The sequence below is a fragment of the Lepisosteus platostomus genome, chromosome 2, assembly GCF_059453375.1.
Source record: "Lepisosteus platostomus isolate fLepPlt1 chromosome 2, fLepPlt1.hap1, whole genome shotgun sequence".
Lineage (NCBI taxonomy): Eukaryota > Metazoa > Chordata > Actinopteri > Semionotiformes > Lepisosteidae > Lepisosteus > Lepisosteus platostomus.
The window spans coordinates 6704422-6730135 of NC_142612.1; the positions used below are offsets into that span (position 1 = coordinate 6704422).

At 37.7% G+C, this 25714-nt stretch overlaps 1 protein-coding gene across 5 annotated transcripts in view; it reads right to left on the reverse strand.

Moving 5' to 3' along the window:
• The window catches only part of tfg (trafficking from ER to golgi regulator), a 61448-nt gene that overhangs the window by 17282 nt on the left and 18452 nt on the right, over positions 1 to 25714 (reverse strand). For 4 of the 5 annotated variants that reach the window (XM_088648484.1, XM_088648502.1, XM_088648493.1 and 1 more), the window contains exons 4-6: positions 14656 to 14802; positions 8073 to 8240; positions 6198 to 6341 (exon numbers count right to left, since the gene is read on the reverse strand). In XM_088648484.1, the coding sequence (XP_088504610.1) occupies positions 6198 to 6341; positions 8073 to 8240; positions 14656 to 14802 (459 nt within the window). The remainder of the gene's footprint in view (positions 1 to 6197; positions 6342 to 8072; positions 8241 to 14655; positions 14803 to 25714) is intronic. The other variant, XM_088648519.1, reaches the window with a different exon arrangement.

Consider the following 25714-nt stretch of genomic DNA (forward strand, 5'->3'; position numbering starts at 1 on the left):
GAAATGCACCACAGTAAAGTCAGCTCGAAGTCTGATATTCGCTCAATTTTCATTTTTTGGAAGAGTTTTAACAAAACCACCTGGAGATGACAAACTTCTTGCATTTTGTTGAGGGTGATTTGTGATTGTTTTCCCAACTTCCAATTTATCATTTAAACATTATTTATTTTTAAAACACTGTTTCAGTTTGCAAGGAAAATGCAAAGATATTTCAAATCACTGATGTTTAAAAGACTGCAATTTGAGAATTTTTTCAGTATTTGAATCAATGTACGGTACCTCTGTGAACTGGCGTTTTTACACATGAAGTCAGTTCCTTGTCCCTCCCATAGCTGGCTAACAACTGCACACTCAGAGGCTTGTGTGCTGCTTAAAGTGTCGGGAAGGGCAAGGATCAGCGGTACAAAATGCATATTAACTATCATTTTAGATATTCATATATTTGAATACATTTTTTCTTAATCAAAATGTAAGTAGGGCTATTAAAGACATGAAAAAATCCATGGCAAGCAAAACCCTAAAATTGAAGCACATGCGCCAACTCTGGTGGCACCCCTTCTAAAAGGTAGCTTACCCCTGCAAAAAGCTGGCAAACCAAACACAGAAAAACACCTATGAGACAGATATAGCAGTGGGAAGACAGCACAAGAAATCAGAGGGAGTTCCAGTCAAATGTGGAATCTTCAGTATCTGCAAACATGCAAAGACCAAGTACTATTGCTTATTGCTCTTCGAAAGAAAGAAATATTACTAAACATCTATTTCCATTTGTGTTTTCATATACCATGTAACCTGAATGATGTTTCATATTTGCTGGTTGCTATTTTAAAGGGTTTATAAATGCACAGATATATGAACGTAATAATCACTGTTAGCAAACTGGCACCTCTGCCTTGTTTGCAATGTGTGAATTCTTGCTGAAAGCATAACTTTCAGAATGGCTCTCACTCAAGACTTACCAACATCACTCGGCAGTGATTTTGATTACTGTATTTGTCCACACATTTGTATACTTGCAAACCAGTTAAAAACATGCAACATGCTAAGAACACTCTAAAATGCACTTGATTACAAAATATTCCTCAACACAGGTCTTTAAATCTTAATCTCAAAATCAACTGGATACTTCAGCCAGAAATAAAGCTTATGGATTCTGAAGAATAAATAACGTTCCTTTGCCTTTCCATGCTGCTTTTATATTCTAAATAGCTCTTACGTGATGTTATGCCAAACAGACAACACTGAACACTGGATGGAACTGTGGAAAGAAACAGACTTCCTGTGTACTACAAGTGGCCAGAGCTGCAAGTAAAACAATCTATTGTTATTACTGACAGCTCCAAGAAACATAACCAAAACTCAGATGTTAATGATGGAATTGCAGGCAGGAATCACACTCACACCTGATGCTTAACTCAGAAACTGAAACACTAATGTTTAGTACATTCAAACCAGCAGCAAGTTACCACAAAAAAACAATAAATCCAGACTTGTATATTAGCCACCAGCATCTAGTCTGAGGAAAAAAAAAAAATCTTTTAAAGGTTAACCGGAATCTACCATCTAAAATACTATCATGTCACTGGCACGTAGTAAATAAAAATAAAATTATATGAAACAGTAGCAATTACATCACCGCAACAACAACATAACAGCACACACTGAAGGAATAGGGTTTAATCATATCTAGAGAGAGGGTAACCTAACTACAGCTGTGCGGCTACACTTGTCAATGTTGTCTTCAAAGCCCTCAAGGTCTGTTTTGTAATTAACTAGGAAAATTTTGGCTTCAGTTATCAGCAGTTACCACCCTTACTAATCTGTGTCTATACATACAGTACGTGTTCATGTTTTTTAATTAAGTTGTTTCACATGAAGATTCACTTTTCCAACAGGTCTAATCAGCCATTGGCTCTTCCCCTCCTTTTCTGTCCATCTGCCCAAGCGTTCTCATCTGTTTAAAGGACTATAAAAGCTCACCACAAAACCCTTACCTCACCTCAGGGCTCTGTTTTTCACTTTAATCCTCTGGGGTATATTGCCAGCTTTCAGAAATTCGTTTACTATAAAGACCTGCCTTAGAACAAAATGGACTATTTTGGAAAAATGAACATATGAATCTGTAACCAACAGACCGAGCTCCAAAAACTGTGAAACTTAAGCTGCCATTTTACATTTTGGTTTAAATTTGTGGTACAAACCGAGTGGTCTATTGACTCCAAAGAAATACGTTCGGAAAACCAGCCATTTTGTCTTACTGGTGCCTTAAGAAATAATGAATTATGTTGCCTGTTCGGGATGTAACCTCAGATGTGGTATCCCTCAAGAAGCCATTACATGCCCATAATAATCGTTCCTTGCGGAATAACAGACTTTTTTTTCAAGAATTGAAAAGCATTAGATTAGAAAATGAATTACTCAGCAGGCAATTCTGAAGTCAATTTGCAGATCTTCAGATAAATGAACTGCTGTAACACAGAGCTGGAAAATAAACTGTGCTAGTTTCACCTAGGGTATTTGTAAAAACAAAGTATCCATCCAGATTCTAAGACTTTGCTCATAAAACTTTTTCGATGAGGGTTTCATGGCCACATTGGTTGCCAGGTAACAGGTGTAGTGGTAACTTTAGAGCTTTAAAACCCGACAGATAATACATATCCCTGGAAACTATGAAACTGCTGAAATCAACATTTCCTCTTACCATAAATTAGAAGGACGGACTTCAGACCAACATGGTGAAAATCTGAAATCAAGTATTTTTCACAATGCTTTAATCACTGCAACAATATTTCTTAAGAGCTCATTTTCTCCCCTAATATGGTGACTGCAAATACCTTATTCTCACTTTTTGGAAAGTCCTAAGGAAGCTCTTGTAGAAAACTGAAAATGGAAAAAGTCTATGGTCTGTTTTGTCTACTGGTGAATTTCACTTAAATGACATCGTTTCACAAATGCAATCTATGTAAAGAAATTATTTTTTTTATTCAGTCTTGGCTGCGTTTTCCCTTCAGCAGCTTCATTTGCAACATTTGCAAATATTTCTTTCCAGTTGAAGTTACTCATAACTAATAAGACCTAAATACGGTTTACACAAACTTTTTGAACATTTTTTCCTTGGTAAGTAGACAGCAGTTTCTCTAAGAACAGGGTGTCACAAATTTTGCTGATTCCTGTAATGGTCTTTAAACAGTACTCCTTTACTCCATTGTCCCAAGTTTGATTATGTGGTAGCCTTATATGATTCATCCTCATTGACATAAGACACTGTTGATTAACATTTTGTCTTACAGATGTATTTAGTCATGTATGTTACAGATTTGGACTTAACTGACTATCTACAGTGGTGCTAGAACGTTTGTGAACCCTTTTTCTGAATTTTGATCAATAAATGAATTACAAACTATATCCTTTTGTGTGTTATTTGTTTTATTGGGGTCTCTTTATCTAGTTTTATGACAGATGAAGATCTGATCACATTTTAGGTCACATTTATGCAGAAATTCAGAACATTATAAAAAAAACTTTCTAGCACCACTGTACCTAGCTATTGTGTATAATGGCCAAATGAAAACTATGAGCAGAATAGAATAGAATAAAAAAATTTGCAATGAGGTCCAAAAAACAAAACAACATATAACATTCAATAAATCCTTTCCCTGGAACACATAAATGGGCAACAGCATGTCAAACTGCTTACAGAGATCATGTTTAAACTGCACATCTAATACTTCCCTGTAGACAATATGAACAAATTATCCTGCTCTTGCTTTAAAAAACATGGGAACTGAACAAATAAGTTATTTTTTAACACTGTCATAATGCTCTACAAAAAAACAGAACTAACAATATTTTATGGAAAATAACAGTTTATACTTTTTGTGTCATACTTTGTCATACAACCCTAACCTAGCAAAAGCTGAGCAATCATTGAGTGAAAAGCAAACCAAATTGTTTATAATTAAAGGATGCATTTACTTGAATTACAGGTGTTTGGTGAATCAGCGTGATTCATTCCAGTAGGGGGGGCATTATTACCTCATTAAACTGCCAGCACAAGACACGGATGTCACAAATTTCTTTTTTTTCTTCCTCACTTGGAGATCTTTTGCAATATTTGGGCTTTTTGGTGAAAGAATCCATATTTGAAGCCAAGCTTATATTTAAAAGCCCTATCAAAACAGACATTTTTCTGGAATCTGTAGAACAGATAAGTGACCAAACTTCATTCTTCGGTTGTAGACAAATTACAGGTTTTCTAAACATTAGTCTTCAATATTATTACATAATATTGACAGAATTACTGGATCTTCAAACTATGGTATGCTTCAAATATCAAGAATACAATTACAAGGGCAAAGGCCTCTGTTCGTAATCCTTTCCTGTGCAATATTTCAAATAATTAAGACACTATAATTTAATTAGGAGATAATTTCATACTAGAGGATTGTATGGTGTGATAAGTCTGAATTTGACCTCAGCAGTTAAATAATATCTCAATCTGTTTTGTACTGATTTCAAAAGTTACTTTTTTAAAAGAAGTTTGTGTTTAATGAAATCCTTCAAATTATACAACTACAAAAAAGCAAATCATAAAATAAGTTTGAGTGTAGGTGTTAAATGTTACATTATTACTGCATTCAATTTGATTTGTCTTCACATTGAATATACTATACAAATATATCTGAGTACAAAAAGGGAATGTAGCTCATAATGGGTTTTGAAATGTTTCTCAATACATTTTCTTCTATGAAGCCTGAAACAGCAAAACACAAAACATTTCTCTCAGTGTGCAAATCTGAGCATAAACACGACATCTACTCATTGTCAAAATTCTTCACATCACTGGAAAACAAGTCATTCTTCTGGATAAATCCCACTCCACACAGATGTTCTACATGGGAGCACAAGAAATGTATGGCACTAAGGCTGTGGGACAATCTTGCAGCAACAAACAGCTTAAAGTTTGCAAAGACAAAGGTGCAAACACAGAACAGTAGTGATTACTGCTACAGTCTTAGGACAGCCTCAATTATAAAAAACACCCTGTGCCAACTGGTATTCATCTCAAAAGGGTGAAGTCTGATCTGCCAATTTAATAGAATATGGAGTGGTTACAAGATACGGTAGAGTGCATGAAAACCCTGCATCAAACCCCAAAGCTCAGCACTACTCCTCAACAACAGCAGCTGCGCGCAATTATCTGGAAATTAAAAAAAAATCTTAAGACAGTTATTGCAGTGCAGGAACACTAAATTGGATCCGATACTTGTGTTCCACTAAGGTCTGCAAGCTCTGACCCATTACAGAAAAACAACATCATTCTTAAAAAAGGTCCCAAAATACTGTACAGTAGAAACTAACTGTTTCATCACCTTATTCTCGTCCGAAGGAAAGGGTGGTTGCCTCAGAGCAACCATTTTCCGGTGGAAAAATCGAAGAATGAGGTAGAGACAAAATAACTCCTCACACACCATGTAGCTTAATAATGGGAAGGATAAAACACTCAGCCAAACAGACTATGAAACATTTTTCCATTACATGACAGATGGAAGCAAAACGCGGGCTTATTGTGGTGCTGAAAACTGAATGGAAATTTAGTCAGTAATTGCATTTTAATGGAAAGAGATAGAGATCACTGAAGTAGACTACACTATGTGAACAATGCACAAGAAATGCCTGTCTGGACTCAACTTTGAATTACATAAAAATTGAAACTTAAGAAGAAATAAAATATGTATTAAAGCTCTGCAGAGACTTTCTTTTAAAATGATTTCTGAAATGATTCAATAATTTATCATTAAATTCACAGACATACAAAAATGCAGCACTTTCCTTAACACTTCAGAGTTACGTCTGACCTTTCTGAAATATTTCAAACTGCGACAGCGCAGCTTTCTACCCTGCTGTTGTGTACTCTGTCAAAATCTTGTCAAGTGGCATTGTGATTTTTAATTAAATGTAATGACATTAAAACATATCTGTAAGTTAATAATGCAGAGCAGTGGGACTGGCACCTACTTATATAATATTAAATTCTTTTAAAATGTTGGTGAACAAAAAAACAACCCTTTTGTAAGCCTTAGTAACGAAGACTCACAATGCCTGAAGCATTACCCAGAGTCCCACTCTGTGTGGGTTTTTTGGTCAAGCTCTGAACGTGAGTAACGCGGCGAACCAATACAGACAAGGGTGCTGACCGTCCATGGTGGCAGGCGAAGGCTGTACTCCTCCATACTGGTTCTGCTGCGGAGGGGGGTGTCCAGGCTGGTGGGCAGCAGAGGAAGAGGAGGCGATGCTGTCCGGAGTCCCCGATCGCTCCTCCACTGGCGCGCTGGGGGGGCCTGGAGAATGGAGACCACAGGGGTGAGTTACACAGTCCAGACCACCACCACCTGCCAAGCCTCGCCAAGCCCTCGTCGGGCTTCATGATGATAACAGCGCGCCTCTAACAGAGAGCTGGCAGAACCTTTTCGCCTCTCTTCTCAGGAAAAAGCTTCAGATCGCTTCTGCACCGAGTCTCGTCCTACAGCATTCGACATTACTAAAAATGGTACTGCTGCCTTTTTCAGATTTGTGTATACAATAACTGAACTATGCAATTTATCTATGCCTAAGTTGCAAAGGAAAAGTCTCAGTAACACTTCAGTATAGGGACTGCAAAACCATATATAAATACTTTATTGCCCATAACACATGTAGAGATCATGAAGACAGCCAGAAATTAAGTGACCGTTGCTAATGATTAATTGCATGGTTATTATATTATGTCAGACATTTGTCTGTTACTTTAACAGTAACTGTTTGTAATGCACTTTTAAGGTGCGATTTGTACCAACTAATTGTCTTATAAAAATAATTTAAAACATCAACTTTTTTCTTATTTCTGCGGTACTCCATAAAAAAATAGCAGATCTTAATAGAATACAGTTTTATCAGTCAAGCAGGTTTTTAACAAGCAAACGTGTGAGTGGAACTGGCAATATGTTTACAAATTCCGAAAGAAGAGCACTGCTGGCAACTGCAACGTTGTCAAGTGTATGCTTTCTTTCTATAAAAAAGATGTCATGGCAATTTCCAACTGGAGAGACAAGAGAGAGAAGAAAAGTGAATCCATGTGGGTAATGAAAGGAAACTAGCATGCAGGAGCTCAGTACCAAAGGTTTATAAATATACTTGAGATCTAACATCCCCAGATACTGGGTTATTTCAAGGCAAACGTCTGACTTGAACCAGTTTCCCAATTTGCAGAAGACGTCATGTGAAGTCCTTTACAGTTTCAAACAGATAAAAACCCATACCTGTAAGTTTCTTTGCCCAAAATCGCTTTTCTGGTAACATGCTCCAAGAGTCTTTTCAGACATTTATAGAACCTTTTCATGATACCCAGCCATGTTTCTTGAATCTGATACCCTGGCTCCTTTCAAGAACTGGCTGGAGGGGATCCACAGAGCACCGAGCTACCAGCAAGCTAGACGGTCCCAATTGCCTCATTTTGTTTGCAGCTCCGTTGTGTCATTTTGAAATCCAGAATAAAAATATATTTTTAGTGTTAAAACAAGAACTCTCCCGTCCCTCTCTACTTGTTACCAGCTTTTTTTCCTTTTCACTGAGCTGTGAAAATCAAATCCAACAAATTGGGGGAAACAACTCTCAACAACGCACACATAAACAATCCTTGTGAAATGGGTCCATTTTATTACACAACTGTTTTGGATCTTTTGTTTAATGTCAAGATTGGACTGTATTCAAACATCCTTACGCTTAAAAACGAATCACCATTCAACCAAATTATAGGAGGGTTTTAGGCTACTCTCATCAAATTAAAAAGACACATTAAATAGTTTTCATAAATATACGAATTAAGTTGTGTTGTGGATGTTAGCTGGTAAAGCTCTTTCAAAAAGAGACCATTTGAACCAACAAAATGGGTGAATACGAAGTCACTGCTCCAAGCTTGTAAGTTCTTTTCTGAACCCGTTCTCAACAGCATTTTACTCAAACAACTCTGCATAAAATAAAGTTTGCATGACTCGTCTGAAGACACGTAAAAAAGGTCAAGCAGTGGCTTCTACCTGAGGCCTGGTCCTCCGACAGTCCGAAGGAGGACATGACGTTCTTGCTCATTTCATCCTGGTTCTTCAGGGGGTCAAAGGCCGACATGCTGGCAGCACTGACAGGGATGGGCTGCTTGCCTGTGGAGTCAGGAGCCACCTGCTTCCCCTCTCTGCCATCTACCGCCTCTGAAATTAGCATGAAGGACACAGGGACATCAAGATCGGTCAACCGCAAACAGCTAAGCCCACCGATGTCCGTGAGGGAGGTTGTGGGCTAACTCACCTCATGATAAGAGGCCGACCCCCCACTTCCCACGGTACTGTCTACTCGAACAGTTAACAAGAGTCTCGACAGATCTGCTAACGTCTCCCTAAGTGCAAGTCACTTCAATGCAGCATCTCGCAAAACGACCTCTTTTCCAGAATGGAAGACTACCGAAAGTGTATTTTACAGATGCACAAGCGTATCCAGGTAAATACTGCGGACCTCTTTAAAAACTATACAAGAATATGTATGACCCTTCTTGGATATTTCTTCATTTCCGTTGCATCAACATTAGGGAATTAATTACACACAATTTCACTTATTCCAAACAGATTGCCACATATAATAAAATATATATATATATGAATAAAAGGTTTAGTGGCAACAGCCTAGAGCAAGGCGGCTGGTAAGGACTGTATCCATGTTTGGGACAACAGACGCACAACATGGTACTAAAAGGTAAAACAGTTGAGACAGGCATTTAAATTCATTTCCTGATATAACAATGCGATTGGCAAAACAAGAAATACCAGGCTTACTGAAATGAAGTTATGCCATCTGCACAGCTCATTTACAGCCTACACTGACTGACTGCTGTGCATTATTTCTAAATGATTGAAATAATGCAGTGGAATAGCCTTACAGAGGAATTTTGCCCATGCAACGTACTGTAGCAAGTTTAACCTAATTTCCACTTAAAATGTTTTATAAAATAAGCAAAAGGAGCTAAAACTTGACATATCATTATGTGGGGTTTTACTGTAGCCAGGCATTTTAAACATGTTTTTTTTTTTTCTTGCAAAGGACTTTTATTGGTTTGAAACCTGTTTCTCATTATTCTCAGAGCGGCTTTGGGTAAAGCCTTTTACAAAGGCAGGACTCAGTAGGGTAATACTGGGGTACTGGGCACAATAACGGGTCCATGTGAACCAGCCTCCAGGCGGGTGCTTGAGCAACAGCTGGTGGAGAGGAAACGAAGACCAAGTAAGAAAACAGCCTGCAAATTAGGGGAGACCACTGGGTCAGTCTCTAATTTGTTTTTTAGAAGCTAAATGATCTGGGAATCTCATCCAGTTATTTCTGGATAGAAATGATTATTAGTATCTGAATCAGGTACCCTAGTAGTCTTGCAGTACCTAATATCTAAGATTTATTTCCTGTCTGTCAATGGAGTACATTTCCTTGGGAAGGAGGAATGAGAAATGTACCTGGTTGCCTTTCTATGGATGAACTCCAGGGCAGCAATTTATTGCTTGCATCCAGTTGACCAAAATTACAATTACAAAATTACAGCGTCTAAACTCAGTCACGCCCGGGTATTTATACCGAAGAACACCTGAACCATGCGTGGTTGAAAACTAGGTGTTCCTAGTCTGCAGGTGAGAGGCAGGTAGACGACGACGCAAGTGGTTGTTAGGCTGAACACGGCAGCATCCCTTGATTTACCTGATTCAAGTGAAGTCAACACTTTTAACTTTATATTCTACAATTCAAAAATGTTCTGTTAAAAGGCATTTCTGGCATTGCATATAAAATACTGGGCTTTATTCTGCAAATACCGTAAACGTTTTCCTCGGCTAGTTAGTATCCCTGTGTGGATACTACTGCTGTTGGTATTGTCTGTTTTTTTCTTTCTTCAGGCTGAACTCACTTGAAGTTCTTCCTGTTTATTGTCAAGTCTTAAATTCAAAATACAAAAAAGTCCTTGAATTTTCCCTCCAGGGGGGTAATAAACATATTCTACTCCTGGGACAAATGAATGAAACAATAAAATAAGTGCCAACGGACCACCACAGTGCTGCCTGGCCGTGCCATTAAATGAGACAGACATTACATGGACCAAGGTAACAAACAATAAGAGTAACCTGAGATCATTCTGGAAATTTTACCGCAGTTTTCAGGGGCATAAAAACCTGCTCCAGCCTTTATAACAAATTAGGCACAGCCATATAAAAAAAGAAAGAGTCCAGAGTTGCCTGTGAATCTGAAGACCGCCTGGGTATATTCCACATAAACACCATCTGTACATTGACAACATATGTTTTTTGGTCAGTGAAAAACATGATTAAATCACAGCAGTATTTATTCATAACGGACATAACATACACACAGGTACATGTTGTACGCATTTATGAACATACTGTAAGTGCATACTTATGTGAAGTGTATTTGCACAATTAAGAACGTATAATAGGAAAGCAGATATACATGGTCTTCACCAAAATATATAAGGTGCAGCTGCACCTAATTTTTGAAAACCTTAATTTCCATATAAAGGACACTGCATTCTTAAATCTTTCATTTTGAGCTCCTGCATAATGAAATCAGATGATCAGTTATCTCTTCCATTTAAACAACAGAAACACTGCAAAAGGGGTGGTGTGGGGCTATCAGCTTAAAACGTCACTTGGCCTATTTCTTGAATGGCATTAATCACGTACTCCCTAAAAATGTAGAAAAGAACAATAATTCCTTATATTTATGCAGTGCTTTGCATCAAAAAGGGTGCTTTACACCCCTGAAGTGCAGGACCCACATATGGCAGCCATTAATGGGCCAGCAGGCCCACTGCAGAGCAGGTCAGGAGAGGAAGCGAAAAATTGCTCCATCAATGGACTCAAGGGGCAACTTTAAGAAGTACAATCCCAGAGCAGAATGTAGCCAGGGTTAACGCCCCCCACCCTTTTGAAATGCACCATGGATTCTTTACTGAGAAAGAAGTCAAGACCACGGCACGTCCTACAGCACGATGTCCCCAATCACACCGGAGGCTCCAGTTTGCAAGTTCTAATCCAGGGGAAAGAGCGCCACTTACTGGTCCACCAACACCACTTCCAACAGCCAACTTGATTTCCATGCAAAATCTCCCATTGCAAAACTGACCAGGTTCAGCCTCGTCACCCAGAGAAAAATTGTTACCTTGTTGCAACTGTGCAAGAAAACTATGCTCAGTAGCTCAGTCGTTTTCAGGCTTTTCCACACTGTTGTGAGTAGATTGCTTCTTTATCCGTTCCAGAATGAAAAGTGTTAAAAAGCACTTGGATAGAAAAATGGGGGGAGCTGCTTGAGTAACAGACTGTGCTCAGACATCCTTTGTAGCAGAGACTGGTTAAAATATCTGCTCGTTCTGCCCTGCAAATGCATTCCCTCCTGTGCTGTTAAACTGCTCATTTTGGGCTGCTAAAACACACAGCTGCGAAAATGTTCCATTGCTGCTGCTCACAAAGAAAGCTCTCAAGTTGAAAAAAATCTTGTGTCTTTTTAGTTCAACCTGGAAAAATCCTGTGAGCACATTATGGTTACGGAATCATGTGTTTCTGCATACTTCATTAAAAGCTCATCTTTCACCAATGTGAAATTAAAGTCGAATGTATGGTTTTGTTTTCAATTAATCTACACTTCATACCTGGCACATTGTCATGTATCTCCAGTCACCTGTTTGGGTGTGCCAACTTAAACCTCTGGATTTTAAGTAAAATTAATATGCAGGATTACAATATGCATCAATCTATAGCACTTCATCATGTAATAAATGCATTTATCTAATTGAAGGACTATGCTGCTGGTATGGAATCCTAATGTAAACCACTAAATTCAGAAAACTTTAATTTTAAAGACGTTCCACTGACAATAAGCTGTAGCCCAGATGTGGAACTTTTTACTTATCTTCACACAGCTCAATAATTGCACTGCGATTTGGGAATTCACATGCCCAAAAAAACCTTCAGCACAGTCTCTCTTAATATATGGCATATGTACAGTACATGTAATCACTGGGAATAGAAAACCCTTTTGATCTGCAAACAATGAAAAACAAAGCAACATCAATGTAATTTTGACTTGAGCAGTGAAGACCTCGCAGCTACGAAAGATCTTTAAACCAACCAAATTTAACAATGTTCCCTAGTGCTGAAGGGCGTTAATGCTACAATAATTGTGAATGTTAATTAAGCCATTTAAGAAAACCAACAACGAGTGATGACAAACAGTAACTCAAACTAAATGAGGCATGATTTTGCAGAGTAGCTCAACCAGAAAAAGGCACTCATCTGGTACACAGACTGACCCCTGTGTACTGATCCCAGTATCCCTTCATTATTACTGCAGAAAGCTGCTTATTCCTGGTCAGCCTATCTGAGGAGTACAGGGCTGAAGGCAGGACTGCATCCTGGATGGGACACTAGTCCTTTAGGAGGTGCGCCCACACACACACTTTGATGCACGTCTCAAGCAGGTCACACAGGACTCAGATGAATAATGCATTCAAGATCCAGGACCAAGATCTATACTATAAATATCAACTGTGGTTGGAACTGAAAAGCCTGGCTTTGCAGACATGTGCCTTTATCTTGCAAAAAAACGGTGGAGGCTTTCCAACAGCATGCATCAAGCTTCTTCTCAAGGTTCACAGTGCAGCCAAGACAGTGGAAATGAAACACATTTTGTAACTCTTGGTTGCTGGCATGAATAGAACTGTCTTGTGATAAGACCACATTTTTCTCGATGATGATGACCATTCTAGATCCACTCTAGATTTCAGGCAGGCACTGGTGCACTTAACCATCCGTGTTTGCAGGTCTTCGGGCTCTTTGAAAGTAACATTTCTCAAAACAGTCTTGAATTCTTCAGCATTGCTCAACTTCTGAGTACACGTCCTCTTCCCTTGGTGAACTAGTCTTGCCCAATTTGTATTTATCGCTTTTCAATAGTGTTAAGTTATTCAGAGGAGCAAGGTTATCGTTCTCTTTCAGATATATCGTGCTAGAATGTGATCTGATGTAGAAAACCAGCTGTTTCTTTTTTCTTAGTTCATCCTTAGTCACAGAACATATTCTTGAGATTCTTTCATATTGTATGACTCATGACATTCATATGTTTCCTTAAACTCAAAGCTCCTCACAGAAAGATTCCAAGAAAATTCCATGATTCACAATTAGCTTCTGTTTTTCTTGTGTTTTTTAATAAAAACAATCTTTGCATGAATGAGTGCATGGTGGTTACTGCAGTCCCCCACTATGTATGAATGGATAATCTCTTCTGAAGACTATATGGAGAATCTCTTTCTCGTGAACTTGCACAGAACCAGGACCAGATTAAGCCGGTGTTGTTGCCCAGACTTAGGACACCCCTGAGCAGGAGATGGCTGCAAAGTATGTGCAAAAGCACATAGGTGTCACAGGTTTTGTGGCACCTAACGAGAACACTCACTCACCTACAAGAGAAATGAAGTCACCAAGCACAGCTAGCCTGTTTCATGGCAGGACATTTATGATTTCTAGCAAGTTGTGAGTAAAAAATAATCCTCTTCTTGCAGAGGCTAGCAAGAGTCAGTCCATATATGGACAGTGTCACAGAGCCATCCTGGGTGTTGAGTGAGCTGCATACTTTTGTGGCTTTTACAGACTTGAACTGTTTCACCTTGTGAACTTCATTGACCAATATATTTGTGATACATTTCTTAACATGCTTGTTTAATATTCTGTATATGTACGATTATGTGACTTAAGGATAAAGTAATCTCATTCAGAGAAAAACACAGCATAAACAAGGAAATATACGGAACACTTTCAGCTTTGCATATTTCCACATTAATTGTGCTGTGAATAAATCTTTTAACCTATGCAAACTGTTATATTAACCAAAATTGTTATTTTTCCTGTAGTGCATCACCTTTGAATTTGTATTTCTGAACATAAAATTGCCAATTAACCCCATAACTAGAGAGCTTTCAGAAAATCCTAAAACAGAATTTCCGACCTTTCTATTCCCTACTCACCTGGTAAAACGTGTTCAGAATAAGAACAGCAAAAAAGCTTTTTATCCCAATTTCCTTTATGTCAGCCAGCGCCAGACAACCGCTCTAACCTAACCATGGAATCTTACACAAACCCCATGTTAAGAGTTGTAGTCATCCTTTGTCTCACAGCTGGATAAGCTATTTCATGACCCCACCTGAAAATGATGTCATTTCCCAGCAATGTGGATTTTTACTGCAATGTTGTTTACTGCAACACTTAGGTGACCACAAAGAAGAGGCAGAAAACCACACCCGTGCAAATTCTCAGTACTGGGTGAACAGCTTACAGCTCTTTACATGCATGGTCTATGATTTCAACTGACCTTTGCATTTTCGACGTTGACATCTGCACATATCAAGCCCAATAGGAAAACACACCTGTTCCACTAAACCCATTTATATGCACTTAGGAATTGTTAGCAGGAGTGAGATGTACTGTGTGCTTTAACTGTGAAGTGGGAATCTTTGACAAGACTCTACGAGACTCAAATATATGGAGTTAAATACAGATGACGGCCGGTGCCCAGGTGCTGCTGTACCATTCTCTGGCAGGCTGGAGGTGAGGCCGGGCTCGACAGGGGGCTCCAGGCTGTCCAGCAGACGATTTACTTTGTTCCTCAGCTCTATCAGCTCCCGCCGAAGGTACTTCACCTGACTTGACTCCAAGGGCCGAGGCTGTCCGTTCACTGCCAACACAAAGCACAAGGAAAACCTCAAACGAACAGCTTGTAAAAACACAATCGGGAAGAGCAGGAAAATAAATTGGTTGGGATCACATGAAAGGCCTTATCAAAGGGTTCTGCACATTATCACTATATTCTCCTGATACTAGTAATTCACTGTGCGATACCTGATTCATGAGGTTAAGATTACGTCTACTCAGACACACTTTCCAAGCTAAATTGATTCTGAGAACTTCTCAGGGCCCTTTGTCTCAATGTGTTGTCCACTGATGCTACATTATGGTCTCATTTACTATGGAAAGCATCTACACTTCATTGCCATGGTGTTAGCTTGAGAAACACAAATCTCCACATTGATTTAGAAAAAGCAGATCTCGCCTACTTAACTTCTCAGACATGTTTTGAACAAACAGCAACAGTAAGGGATGCACACAAAATATATGATGGTGTTTTGTTGATTTTCAGAAGACTTTTGACGAAGTTCCTCATAAAATATTCCTTCTCAAATTGCAGGCAGTAGGAATTCAGAGAAACAAGGGTTTTGGATTGAGAATTGGTTGACTGAGAATTGAGAAACAGAAACCAGAGTACAGATAGGGTGTAAATGCAATTAATAGGATGTTCTAATAAGCGGTGTACCACAAGGACCTGTATTAGGACCACGCTCATTCTAATTTATATCAATGATTTAGATTCTGGGATGGTTAGTGAACTAGTCAAGTAAACAGATGATACCCAATCAAGAGGATTAGCAAACACAGCAAAGAAAATTCAACAATTTAGATAAAGATTTAGATAAAGTCTGGACAAACACCTACCTGATAGATGACTTTTGGTAATACAGAAAAGTGCAGGGTTCCAAATGGCTCCCTGTCTGTTGTAATCTCTCATGTTTCTTATTTACTTGTATGCTGACTACGTAAAACTACAGTGCTGTAGCTTTTCTATGCTTAATACAATTACGAACAATACAGACTTAATTCACAGGCTAATTATTCAAGCAAATTTAGCCCAATCGTTTAAAGTAAAACCATAAAATTAAGGCAAATGGCAAATTTTGAGATAATGCCAATAGACACTTCTTAATGCATTTGAATTTTCTATTATATGGCATTAGCAAAACTGACTTTTAAATGGTCAGGTATCCTTCTTACCTCAAAAGAGCCAGGAATGTGAAACTTTGGCTTGTTCTTTAAATAACCGATTCCATTGTCATTTTTGGAGATCCAAAATGACAGAATGCTGCATTTCATTGCATATCAAGCAAACTACCGCAGGGTTTCAATCCCTGGATCCTAGTCTGCTGAGCTACCGATTTGAAAGCTGCAGTTAACCTTCAGCTCATTTTCCTCCCGTTCTGCTTTTCTTCCATCCCAGTTTCCATCAGCCAGACAAAACCAAGAAAAAGCGAATTTCTGAATGTTAAATTTTCAGAAGCCGAGACCCTACTGTAATGCTTCCAACCAAATCACTTATTTTTCACCAATAAACATCAATTGCCTAACTCAATATCAGTATCTGAAGAAATAAAAGATCTGAAAGAAAGACCTGCCAAATCTGTGCATATTTGTAAAGACCCTTAAATAAACTTGAAATTCTGTTTTTTGTTTTAGATTTTTCTCATGGCGTTTCTACCTTCAACTGTTCGTGACCATGTCAGTTACTCATGAAGAAAACAATTGTCTTTAGGCTTTACTGAAGGGATGTACACAGGAAAGGGTAGGAATTTTGTACCTTAGCTACTTATAAATACAGCCCGTCACACCATTTCCAGTCAACCTACACTGGGACTTCTTTTCAGAAGCTGGGGTAGTTAAAATGAGAGCTTAAGATCATTACACAGAACAGTATATGGAATTCAAAAACTACACCTCAGTTCCCCCAGACATGGCCTTAATCACAAATGGCTGATGAAGCCAATGCTTCCATAGTATTAAATACTTTATAATTTCCTGCACACTGTACCTGAGTTCAGAGTAAAGTCATAATCACATCAAATAGCTTCTCTCTTTTCTGCACTGATGACAAAAACACTGTAGTGTAAATTACTCATTATCTATCAGATCACTTTCTGATTACTAGATGTGAGTGTAATATCATTTTCCAATGTTACACCCTTATTTTTTCAGGAACACAGGCAATGATCATTTTTAAGCTTTCTGTATTCTATTCAGAATAATTACAGAGCCAATAATGGATTTATATGATCATTTCCAGTGATTTGACAAAATATCTAAAATCAAATCTTTCTTATACTACTAGGGTTAGGACATGTTTGACACTTCATTTCAACACCAATTCCAAGTTTAAAACCAGTCATTATTACTTGCTTTTAGCTACAAGAGACTAATTCTAGCAATCCACTGAATCGTACAGAGCTAATAACCGGCATCTGGCAGATGGGTGTAAGTTTCAATTAAATCAGAGCAGAAGACGTTTTTACTGTTCCGCTCCACCACTGGTTCAGTCCCAATATGACTGCATTTTCCAAAGAGGAAGACAAAACAGATAGAAATACCGAGACAACTCTGGCGACGTGATAAACGATCAACTTCGTGTTTTTTATCAGAATAAAAATGCTGCTGTGATGTACAACTGAAATATCATTAATAAAAATTACTGTAGCGATTTAAAATTACACGTTGCAGAGCCAGATGAATATGTAGGTTAAGAAGCTTGTGCATAAATCAATGCTGAAATATCTTGTGTTTTCCAGTCCTCAAAATAAAAGGAAATCAAGTTTTAGATCAACAGTGCTTGATCTCAAAGGCAAAGAAACTCGCCAAATAAGCCATTAATCTTTCTGATTTACTGCCATGATCTTACTTGCCAGGCAACTGAAATTTCGAGCCTTTCAAAAAAGGCAAAAAATATTCTACACGCCAAGATTATACCTAAATACTCAGGAATTCTGTACTGTAATAACAAAAAGGCAAGATACACAGATGTGCAAGGGGACTGAAACTGCACCTCATTTCTTAGCTTGCACTACAGTCCTTAACTTTTAAATTCTGCAACTCCTGAGCTGTAATTTAAAACGAATCATTAAAGGTTTCCTAAGATTCTAAAAATACTGTAATCAAAAAGGTGTCTATTTGGGGCATTCCAGAAGTAAAACAGCCAAGTCTGTTTATTTTACATCTGTTGACTTTCTTTACCCGTTTTGGTTTAAGGTTTTTCCAGATTCACTACTGTATGTTTCATATTCACTCCTTTAAGCAGATGTATTGGTTACAGTGGAGAGTCCAGCTACATACCAAGTGTTTTACTGGAAAGCATAGCTGCAGAAGGTAAATTGTCTTGAATTGTCTGATTTTGAGATGCTACCAGAGAGCAAAGCACAGAGAGCATTGCTTCAGGTTTCAAAGTTTTTACTTTGACAATTAATTTTCCATGTAACGTATACAGTACTGTAAGCTAGTTCTCTTTCCTTCCAGTTTCTGAATCTTTAGCTAATGCTTTTTTATCTTCTACATCAGTGTGCACATCTCTTGAATCACGCTGCTATATTTATTGATTTTTTCTTAATAAGTAACTGTCAATGTTTTGACAGTTACAAATGCTGATAGCAGTTCACTGATATAGCCCTGCCAACAGCACTAGAAAGTAAGGAGTGGGTAATCTTTCCTAAAGGAGCATTTACTAAAGCCATTTGCCCACATGCAAGTTAGCATGGATTGGAAAAGTGGTACAAGAGCAGAGGCACTTGACAAATCACAGCGGATGCACATGACACCCTGGCTAATGAAATATAGCATGTCTGCAATCATTCAGCTCTGGAGAATCCCAGTCAAGTCAGCTAATAACATAGGCCAGGCAAGGGAATGGCAATGCCCTCAGAATGGGTTCCTTTTCTGAATGACCCCGAGATGTTAACAACACCTCAGTACCCGTCCTCCCCGTGTGAAAGCAGAGCGGCAGAACGAAACTTGGAAAGGAAGGAACGGATGAAACTGAGGTGACAAGTGACTTTCTGAATTACACCATAAATTACAATGTGACCTGAGTTATAGAACTTGTTGGGGGAAAAAAGATGCCCTGATATTCATCCTATAGTTTGTTATCAATCTTATACTGTATATCCAGGATCCTAATCCATAATCATGCAGCATGGAAAGGGAGTTCAATATGCCTTAACTATGTCAAATTAGCCTTGTGCTGAGCTGTGACTGAAAGAATAAGTGAAAACAATGCAGAACTCATGCATCTTATCTCCAGTTAATACCCAATTCACCCAGCTATCTGTGTGACGTTAAAAATGATTAAACAAATCCACATTTCTGGAAACACAGGTTTGGCCAAATCACTGCAAAAGCATAATATTGAGCATCATTTCTGAATCTCAGTCTCAACCCACTTTACAAGAACAATAAAGGGAAATCCCAGATCAGCCCAAAGCTGCTTACAAATTATCGCCCATTTTTAACATTTCAGACCAGTTAAATGTGACATCATGGAGCAGGTAAAACTTGCCAAGTACATAATCTCTCACAATAACTCATATGCTGAATAAATAGTCTTGCATTTCAACTCAACGGATCTTTAAAAAAGGGAAGCATAATTATTCCTTGTGAATGCACATGAAAAACAAACAGAAGACCTGAAGATCAAGTGCAAGTATTCTGCTGTTTTCATCAATAGACAAACAAACCACCACTAGACATGCAGAGGAAGGCTTACCAGTCACCACATTCAGTGGTTTGGAACAAGCCAACCTCTTAAATTCCTTGTTAAGAGTCAGGCAGTCCCCACTTATAACTTTGTTTATGTACAATTTTCATACCAACTTTGACGGATTCAGGTCAAACTACGAGTTAAAAACAGTCTACCATCCAGTGTTCCAAACTTCCATCTAAGCATCACAAGCTGCCACGAGTTTATTAAGCAACAAACCTCTGGGTTTCGGACAGTCGTTCTGTATTCAAGATCAGCTTCGCCTAACTGCGATAACCTGGCCTTACTATAATTCTCGTTTATTAGAACATCACTCTTCTTGCAAGCCAGGCTGTTATATTAAAGATTCCCAGATGTCTGAGAATGACCAAGTGGAGATGCAAATCATAGATATTAGCTATGCTGATTTTAATTCAAGAGATTGCAAAGTATACTGCTATTCGAAGGTGTTATATTATTAAACTGTATACTTCACTACAGAATGCATTATTGAAAATTAAAATTAGACTGAACTCTGATTGTATTCTTGTCGCTACAGTATAATAAAGTATTTTATTCTGTTAGATGTCTTACATCAGGCTGTAATAATCCTTAGAGAAAGTAAAATTAAATTCCAGAGGTTTTTTTTTCTAACAATGGAAAAAATTACTACAATATTTCTTCAGACATACTTTAATAGGAACCTGTAAAGTGCACTACTGACCAAGAACACATTTAATAAACATTCACAATTAACAACATATTAAACCTGGACTATATATTCTGTAGTAATTGGGCATTAGAAAGTTGAAGGAACGTTTATTTCACAACCATGTTCTAGTCTCCTAGCCTTTTCTGAAAATGCCTTGTACTTTGGTGATCACAGTTTTATTAACATTTATGTTCTAGTTTGCCCTGCAAGACAGGGAAAGCAGTTATGTCAAGTAGCTTAAGAACTAAATCAAACAGTAACCAATTTTGGGCTACAAAAAAGGAATTTATTTTTCTTACTTTATTCTGGTAACATTTTACAAAATTTCAGACAAATAAATCCTTAGTGTCTACATTTTGCAGTAAATAAGGAAAAATTACAATTACCATTTTATTTTCCCCTTTTAAAAGGACTAAACATTCTACTGGCAACTGGACAGTGAATATTCTGTTTAAGAATTTTCTGCCAATAATTAACAGAAAAAAAAAATCTACTAACAATAGTTATTTTTAACTCGTTTTCTATTATTTAAGGAATAAATATATTTGCTGTTCTTCTCATTTAACCAATTAGTTCCCAGAATTTGTGCTTTCACTTTGCACATTTTAACAGTCAGTGCTCCTCAATTAAAACAAATATGTACAATTTGAGACATGTATCCAATGATGCTTGATATCTAGGACAGATAACAGGCCAATAGTCAGCTGATGATCCACAAAGAACAAGAAATGTTATACTTAACTCTGTGATGTACCTGCTAGTGTTGTTGCAAATGAGTACTACAGCTACCCAAATCAATTAAATACAAATGTGAATGGCAAGTATAAAAAGAAATGCTTGTGTCAATAAAATGGTTAGCACATTTTCTATATTACATTTGCTGTGTTCATTAAAGATACATGCAAAAATCAAAGTTTAGTGTAAAACTGAATTCTCTAAGAAAATTGTTAACTGGAGAATTGTCTCATGCTTTCTACTGGAAGGTCCCAAAGAGCAATACATCTTCACGAAAACAAACATGCAAAATTATTTTAAAAATACAGAGCACTCTATTACCAAGAGGGTGCCTGCCTGTAATATTACAAGTGCACACTATTAAATCACCTGTGATATTTTTCTTTCTAAAGTTTTGACATCCCTGTAAAATCTGTCCGTATGTGTCCAGAGATGCCTGCAGAGTTTCTTTCCAAAACTCACACTGCACTTGTAACATTTCTTTAAGTTTAAAGCCTGTGTACTTCAGTAATGCATTTGGCATGACGTGTTTATGCCCACTTGATTCTGTTGATGTGTATTACTGACCAAGTTTATTAAACAAATGGAAGTGAATGTTAAGAAATGCATTTAGGACTGAGAACAGAAGGGACTTTGTTTTTCTGAAACTAGCTGCCAAGCCAGTCTGTTGAAGCCATTTACTTAAGAGCCTTCAAGAAATGGCTAGACTAGATACGCAACGTAATCAATCAATTTATGTTCTAAATAAGTTTATACCTGTATATATTTAAATCAAAACTAAACAAGATCAATTCAAAAATCTAATTGAACAACATTTTCTAAGTCTGTAGAGAACACCAGAAACAAAAAACTTTTTTCCCCGTCTGAACAAATTTGCATATGAAGTCGACAGGAATTTATAGCAATTAAATATTATGGAAAAAACTGATGTGATGGAACACTAATGCTATCAGGGTTGTGATTTTCAAAAAAGTAAGAGTTAATATGCAGACAAAAAATATGAAAAAAGACATTGAGCAGCAAAATAGATCAAGGGACAGTTTTTTCTGGGGATTAGTAAACGGAGAATTTCCTTTGGTTCTAACTATGTGCTTCTGAAGTTTAAGGCAGCGCTGTCCAAAACAAAGATAATCAAGACCAAGTATAATAACCTTCTCTCCTCCACCCTCCTGATGGACGGTATCCGATGAGCAGTCTCAAACTGTAACCCATACTTCAAGAACCAGGCTGACAATGGGCATTAATAAGTGTCACAATAAGATTTGCCGAGTAGAAGAATTCAGGGAATTTTGCCCATTAAATCTAATGTCTGTTTAAAGTTTGTTAATGTGAGGGTTTACTGTACAATTATATATACATGGTTTAAATTTTTATTTTACAGGAAGACAGAACCATATCAGATACAAATGACAAAATATTGCACATAAATATCATATGTAACCATTGTTTTAGTTTTATGTTACATGAAATAAAAACTGCCTGCTTACTCTTATTTTTTTCTGAGGTACATCTTCTGTTGTACAGTATCAGCTCAAGACCTGAACCAGGCCATTACTGGATATACTTTTAAAGGTATTACAAAATTTTTAAGGGGACATAATTCCAGGCAGAAATTGCCCCTGGAGGTCTCTAACACATGGGAGTATTAAAAGGCTAAATTCAAAGGATGACTGTGTGCTTAAAAAGACCAGAGAAAACAGGTTTATAGCACAGAACAGCTACTGAATTTTGAAGCTGACACAAGACACAGAGCTCAAAGGTTAGTTGATCAAAACAACTTCTCATCTGGATGTTCCCAAACGTTTGCAATTATGCTTTGACTGTGTGTGTGAAGTCTGCGAAATTATATTCATTTGTAATCTAGGAAGACATTCAAGACCCGGAATCTACTCTGCCACAGAAATGTAAACTGCAGCAATACCATACTGTAACAGGATGTGAAAAGACAAAAAAGTTACGGGTATTGGAAAAGTTTGTTAAACTGTTTGGAGCCTAATTAATTCACTGACTCAATTTTCCTGGAGGGTACAGGAATGTCAGAGCACATTCTTTTGGAGAGGGAACCTAAAAAAAAAAATGAACTAAACATATATATTCACAACTTCATTCTTACTGTACATTGAACAGCAACAGAACCAATTCCCCAAACTAGCTGATCTGTGAAATGTCCAACTGTACTGCCAAAACTGCTGCACTTTTGTTTGAAATGGTAGATTTGACATATGTTACAGGCAATCCATGAAGTTCATTCTTTACGTCTCAACTTACAGCACTCTTGGATGATCCATCAACCCAGTTTCACTACAGAACTGTACCACAGAGTAGAAATATTGGTCATATGATGTAATGAGATGCTCACACGGGCACATAATGTGCCTACACTTCAGGAAGACTCTGCTGCACGCAAGTGGCAAAACAATGGTAAACACCACCGTCACAACTCACACAAAGATTTACTTTGTACATGCTTCAACTTTGCTTAAGACTTGAAAACTGTATCTTATAGTAAAGTACTTTCTTTTCAAGCATAACATGCTGTTAAGTCTATTAAATACCTTAAGTTAAGTAAACAGCCACTGTAGCCCAGAGAATGCAACTAAAACGCTGCAGCACTACCATCTTGCTGCCAGACGCTGTCAGACCTCAGATGCTAAACAAGGTCTGGCCTGACCGGAACCAGGTTGGGGTATCCCGAAGGAAAAGCACCACACTGCTGTAAGCAGTGCAAGTAGGCCAGTGAGTTCTCACCTGAGTAAGGTCTTTATTTCAATATTGCAATATAGGGAGCCCTGTTGCCACTCTGCAAAGTGCATCAGAGACTCAATTTGTTACAAGCAGTACATGGTTTTTATAAGATGTTGCGCTGTAAGAGAAAGCTCAGCGCTTTGTCCCTTCTAACACTTCCCCTTTCCCTAAGACAAAACAGATTACATCATAAAAACTAAAGAAGAAGCACCACTAGATTTGTTTTTCAAAGCTTATCAGTTACTTTCGGCTAATCTAACGACCCAGACAGCATATATTGTTTTGGTACATTGTCTTCTAAAGGAACCTAAACAGTCCGTACTTTGTTATATATTTTCCTAAAGCTCTCTACATTTTAAGAATCAATTTACTTTTAGATTTCCATTTCAGTTTGTACAGTCTGCTTTTCCGAAGATTCCCCCTTAATTCAGATGTGGTGATGCAACTTCCCTGATGGCTGATATATACAGTATAAAATGCTTCCTTAGGATGAAAAGCATGAAAAGCAGGATGAAAAGCAGCGTATCAATTCAAGCAAAAATGACTGAATATGTTTTAATTATACCCACGGAAGAAAACCAGGTAGAAAACTAGAAACTACCAGCAATCATTTTATATGTGGAAAAAAATGAGAAAATCGAATCCTTAGTAACAAGTACTGTAAGCAGAGCTCTCAGAAAATCTATAGTATCACAGAACATGTGAATATTGAAGGCGTTGTTGCTGCCCATCTTACACCACCAGTATTTTTTTTTATTTGACTCTGAAATACCTAGCAAAAGGCAGTAATGCCAATGGAGAAAGAGAAACTGAGCTTAGCAGTTTAGTTTTCAATGCATAAATTCACCTATTAATGGGTCTTTAAGGAAATCACTACGAATGTTAGTTTAATCAAAAGAACGCATTACAGTTGCGGAACTCACGGTGTCATAAACCGTCTGCTGCCAACTTTCCAGGACTAGGCACAAAGCTCAACCCGTAACGACCACAAGCTAAACAGATGACCAAGAGCCAGCAGTACTCCGTGTAGGTTGAAACTGAAAATCCCACAGGAACCACACTATGTACACCAGCTGTCATTCCCACAGCTCCTAATTTCTTCCATTCTTCCACAAAATCCCAGCCTGGATGGAAACTAATTCATCAAATGAAAATCTTGAACTATTTAGGGACATATAAAACACTGTCAAGCAAACCTACTTGATGTAGCACTTTCTCCTGTGCGAAAAGCATGCTGACCTCATATAGTAACTAGCTTGGAAAGCTACGATAAGCTTGAGAGGCTTCAAAATACTTCAATGTGTAGCTTTATTCCCCATTATGATTTGTAATTCATACACCATTAGTTACAGGTATACCCCAACATAATGCACAGTGAAAGAGGATAAACGGTCTCTGACTTGGTGGTCAGTGTAAAGTATTTCCCCAATGTAACGTTCATTATCACCTGTGTTTTCGTTGATCAGTTCTCCTTGCAGGGAAAACTAATCATTAGTTATATCTATATAAGCTTTAACGATTCCAGATCTATATGTCCCAATTTTCCTTCTCTAGACATATATTGTGTTTATATTGTGTTTTAACTACTAAAAACTCTGTTCCAAAGTGAGATAAATATAACAAAATGCATAAGATGTATGTTCTTCTTATGAAAAAGGCACATTTATTGTTAATATTTCAAGCTTTACGTCAGTGTTCAGTAGCCTTTAAAACACCAAACACCTGTAAGAACACAAGGCGGTGAAAAGAAACTGCAAATATTCAGCCAAGTATTATATTACATACCATGATTTCCTGTCATATATTTACAACTCATTTTGGTATTGCCAACTAACCCTGCTATCACAGAAACTACCTTCAGGCTGTACCATTCTCAGACAACACAAGGCCCATGATCAGTCTGTATGCCGTGAACTTGAACAGATTCTGCCCAGTGCCTTCTGGATTACAGGTATGGCTCTGCATCCACCAGCAGCGAGGAAAGTGTCACTCTTTCTGTAGAGGGAGAGGTGCTTGACCATTTATATACACTGTTACTGTTAGAGTTGGCATCATAAAATTCCTTGTTAT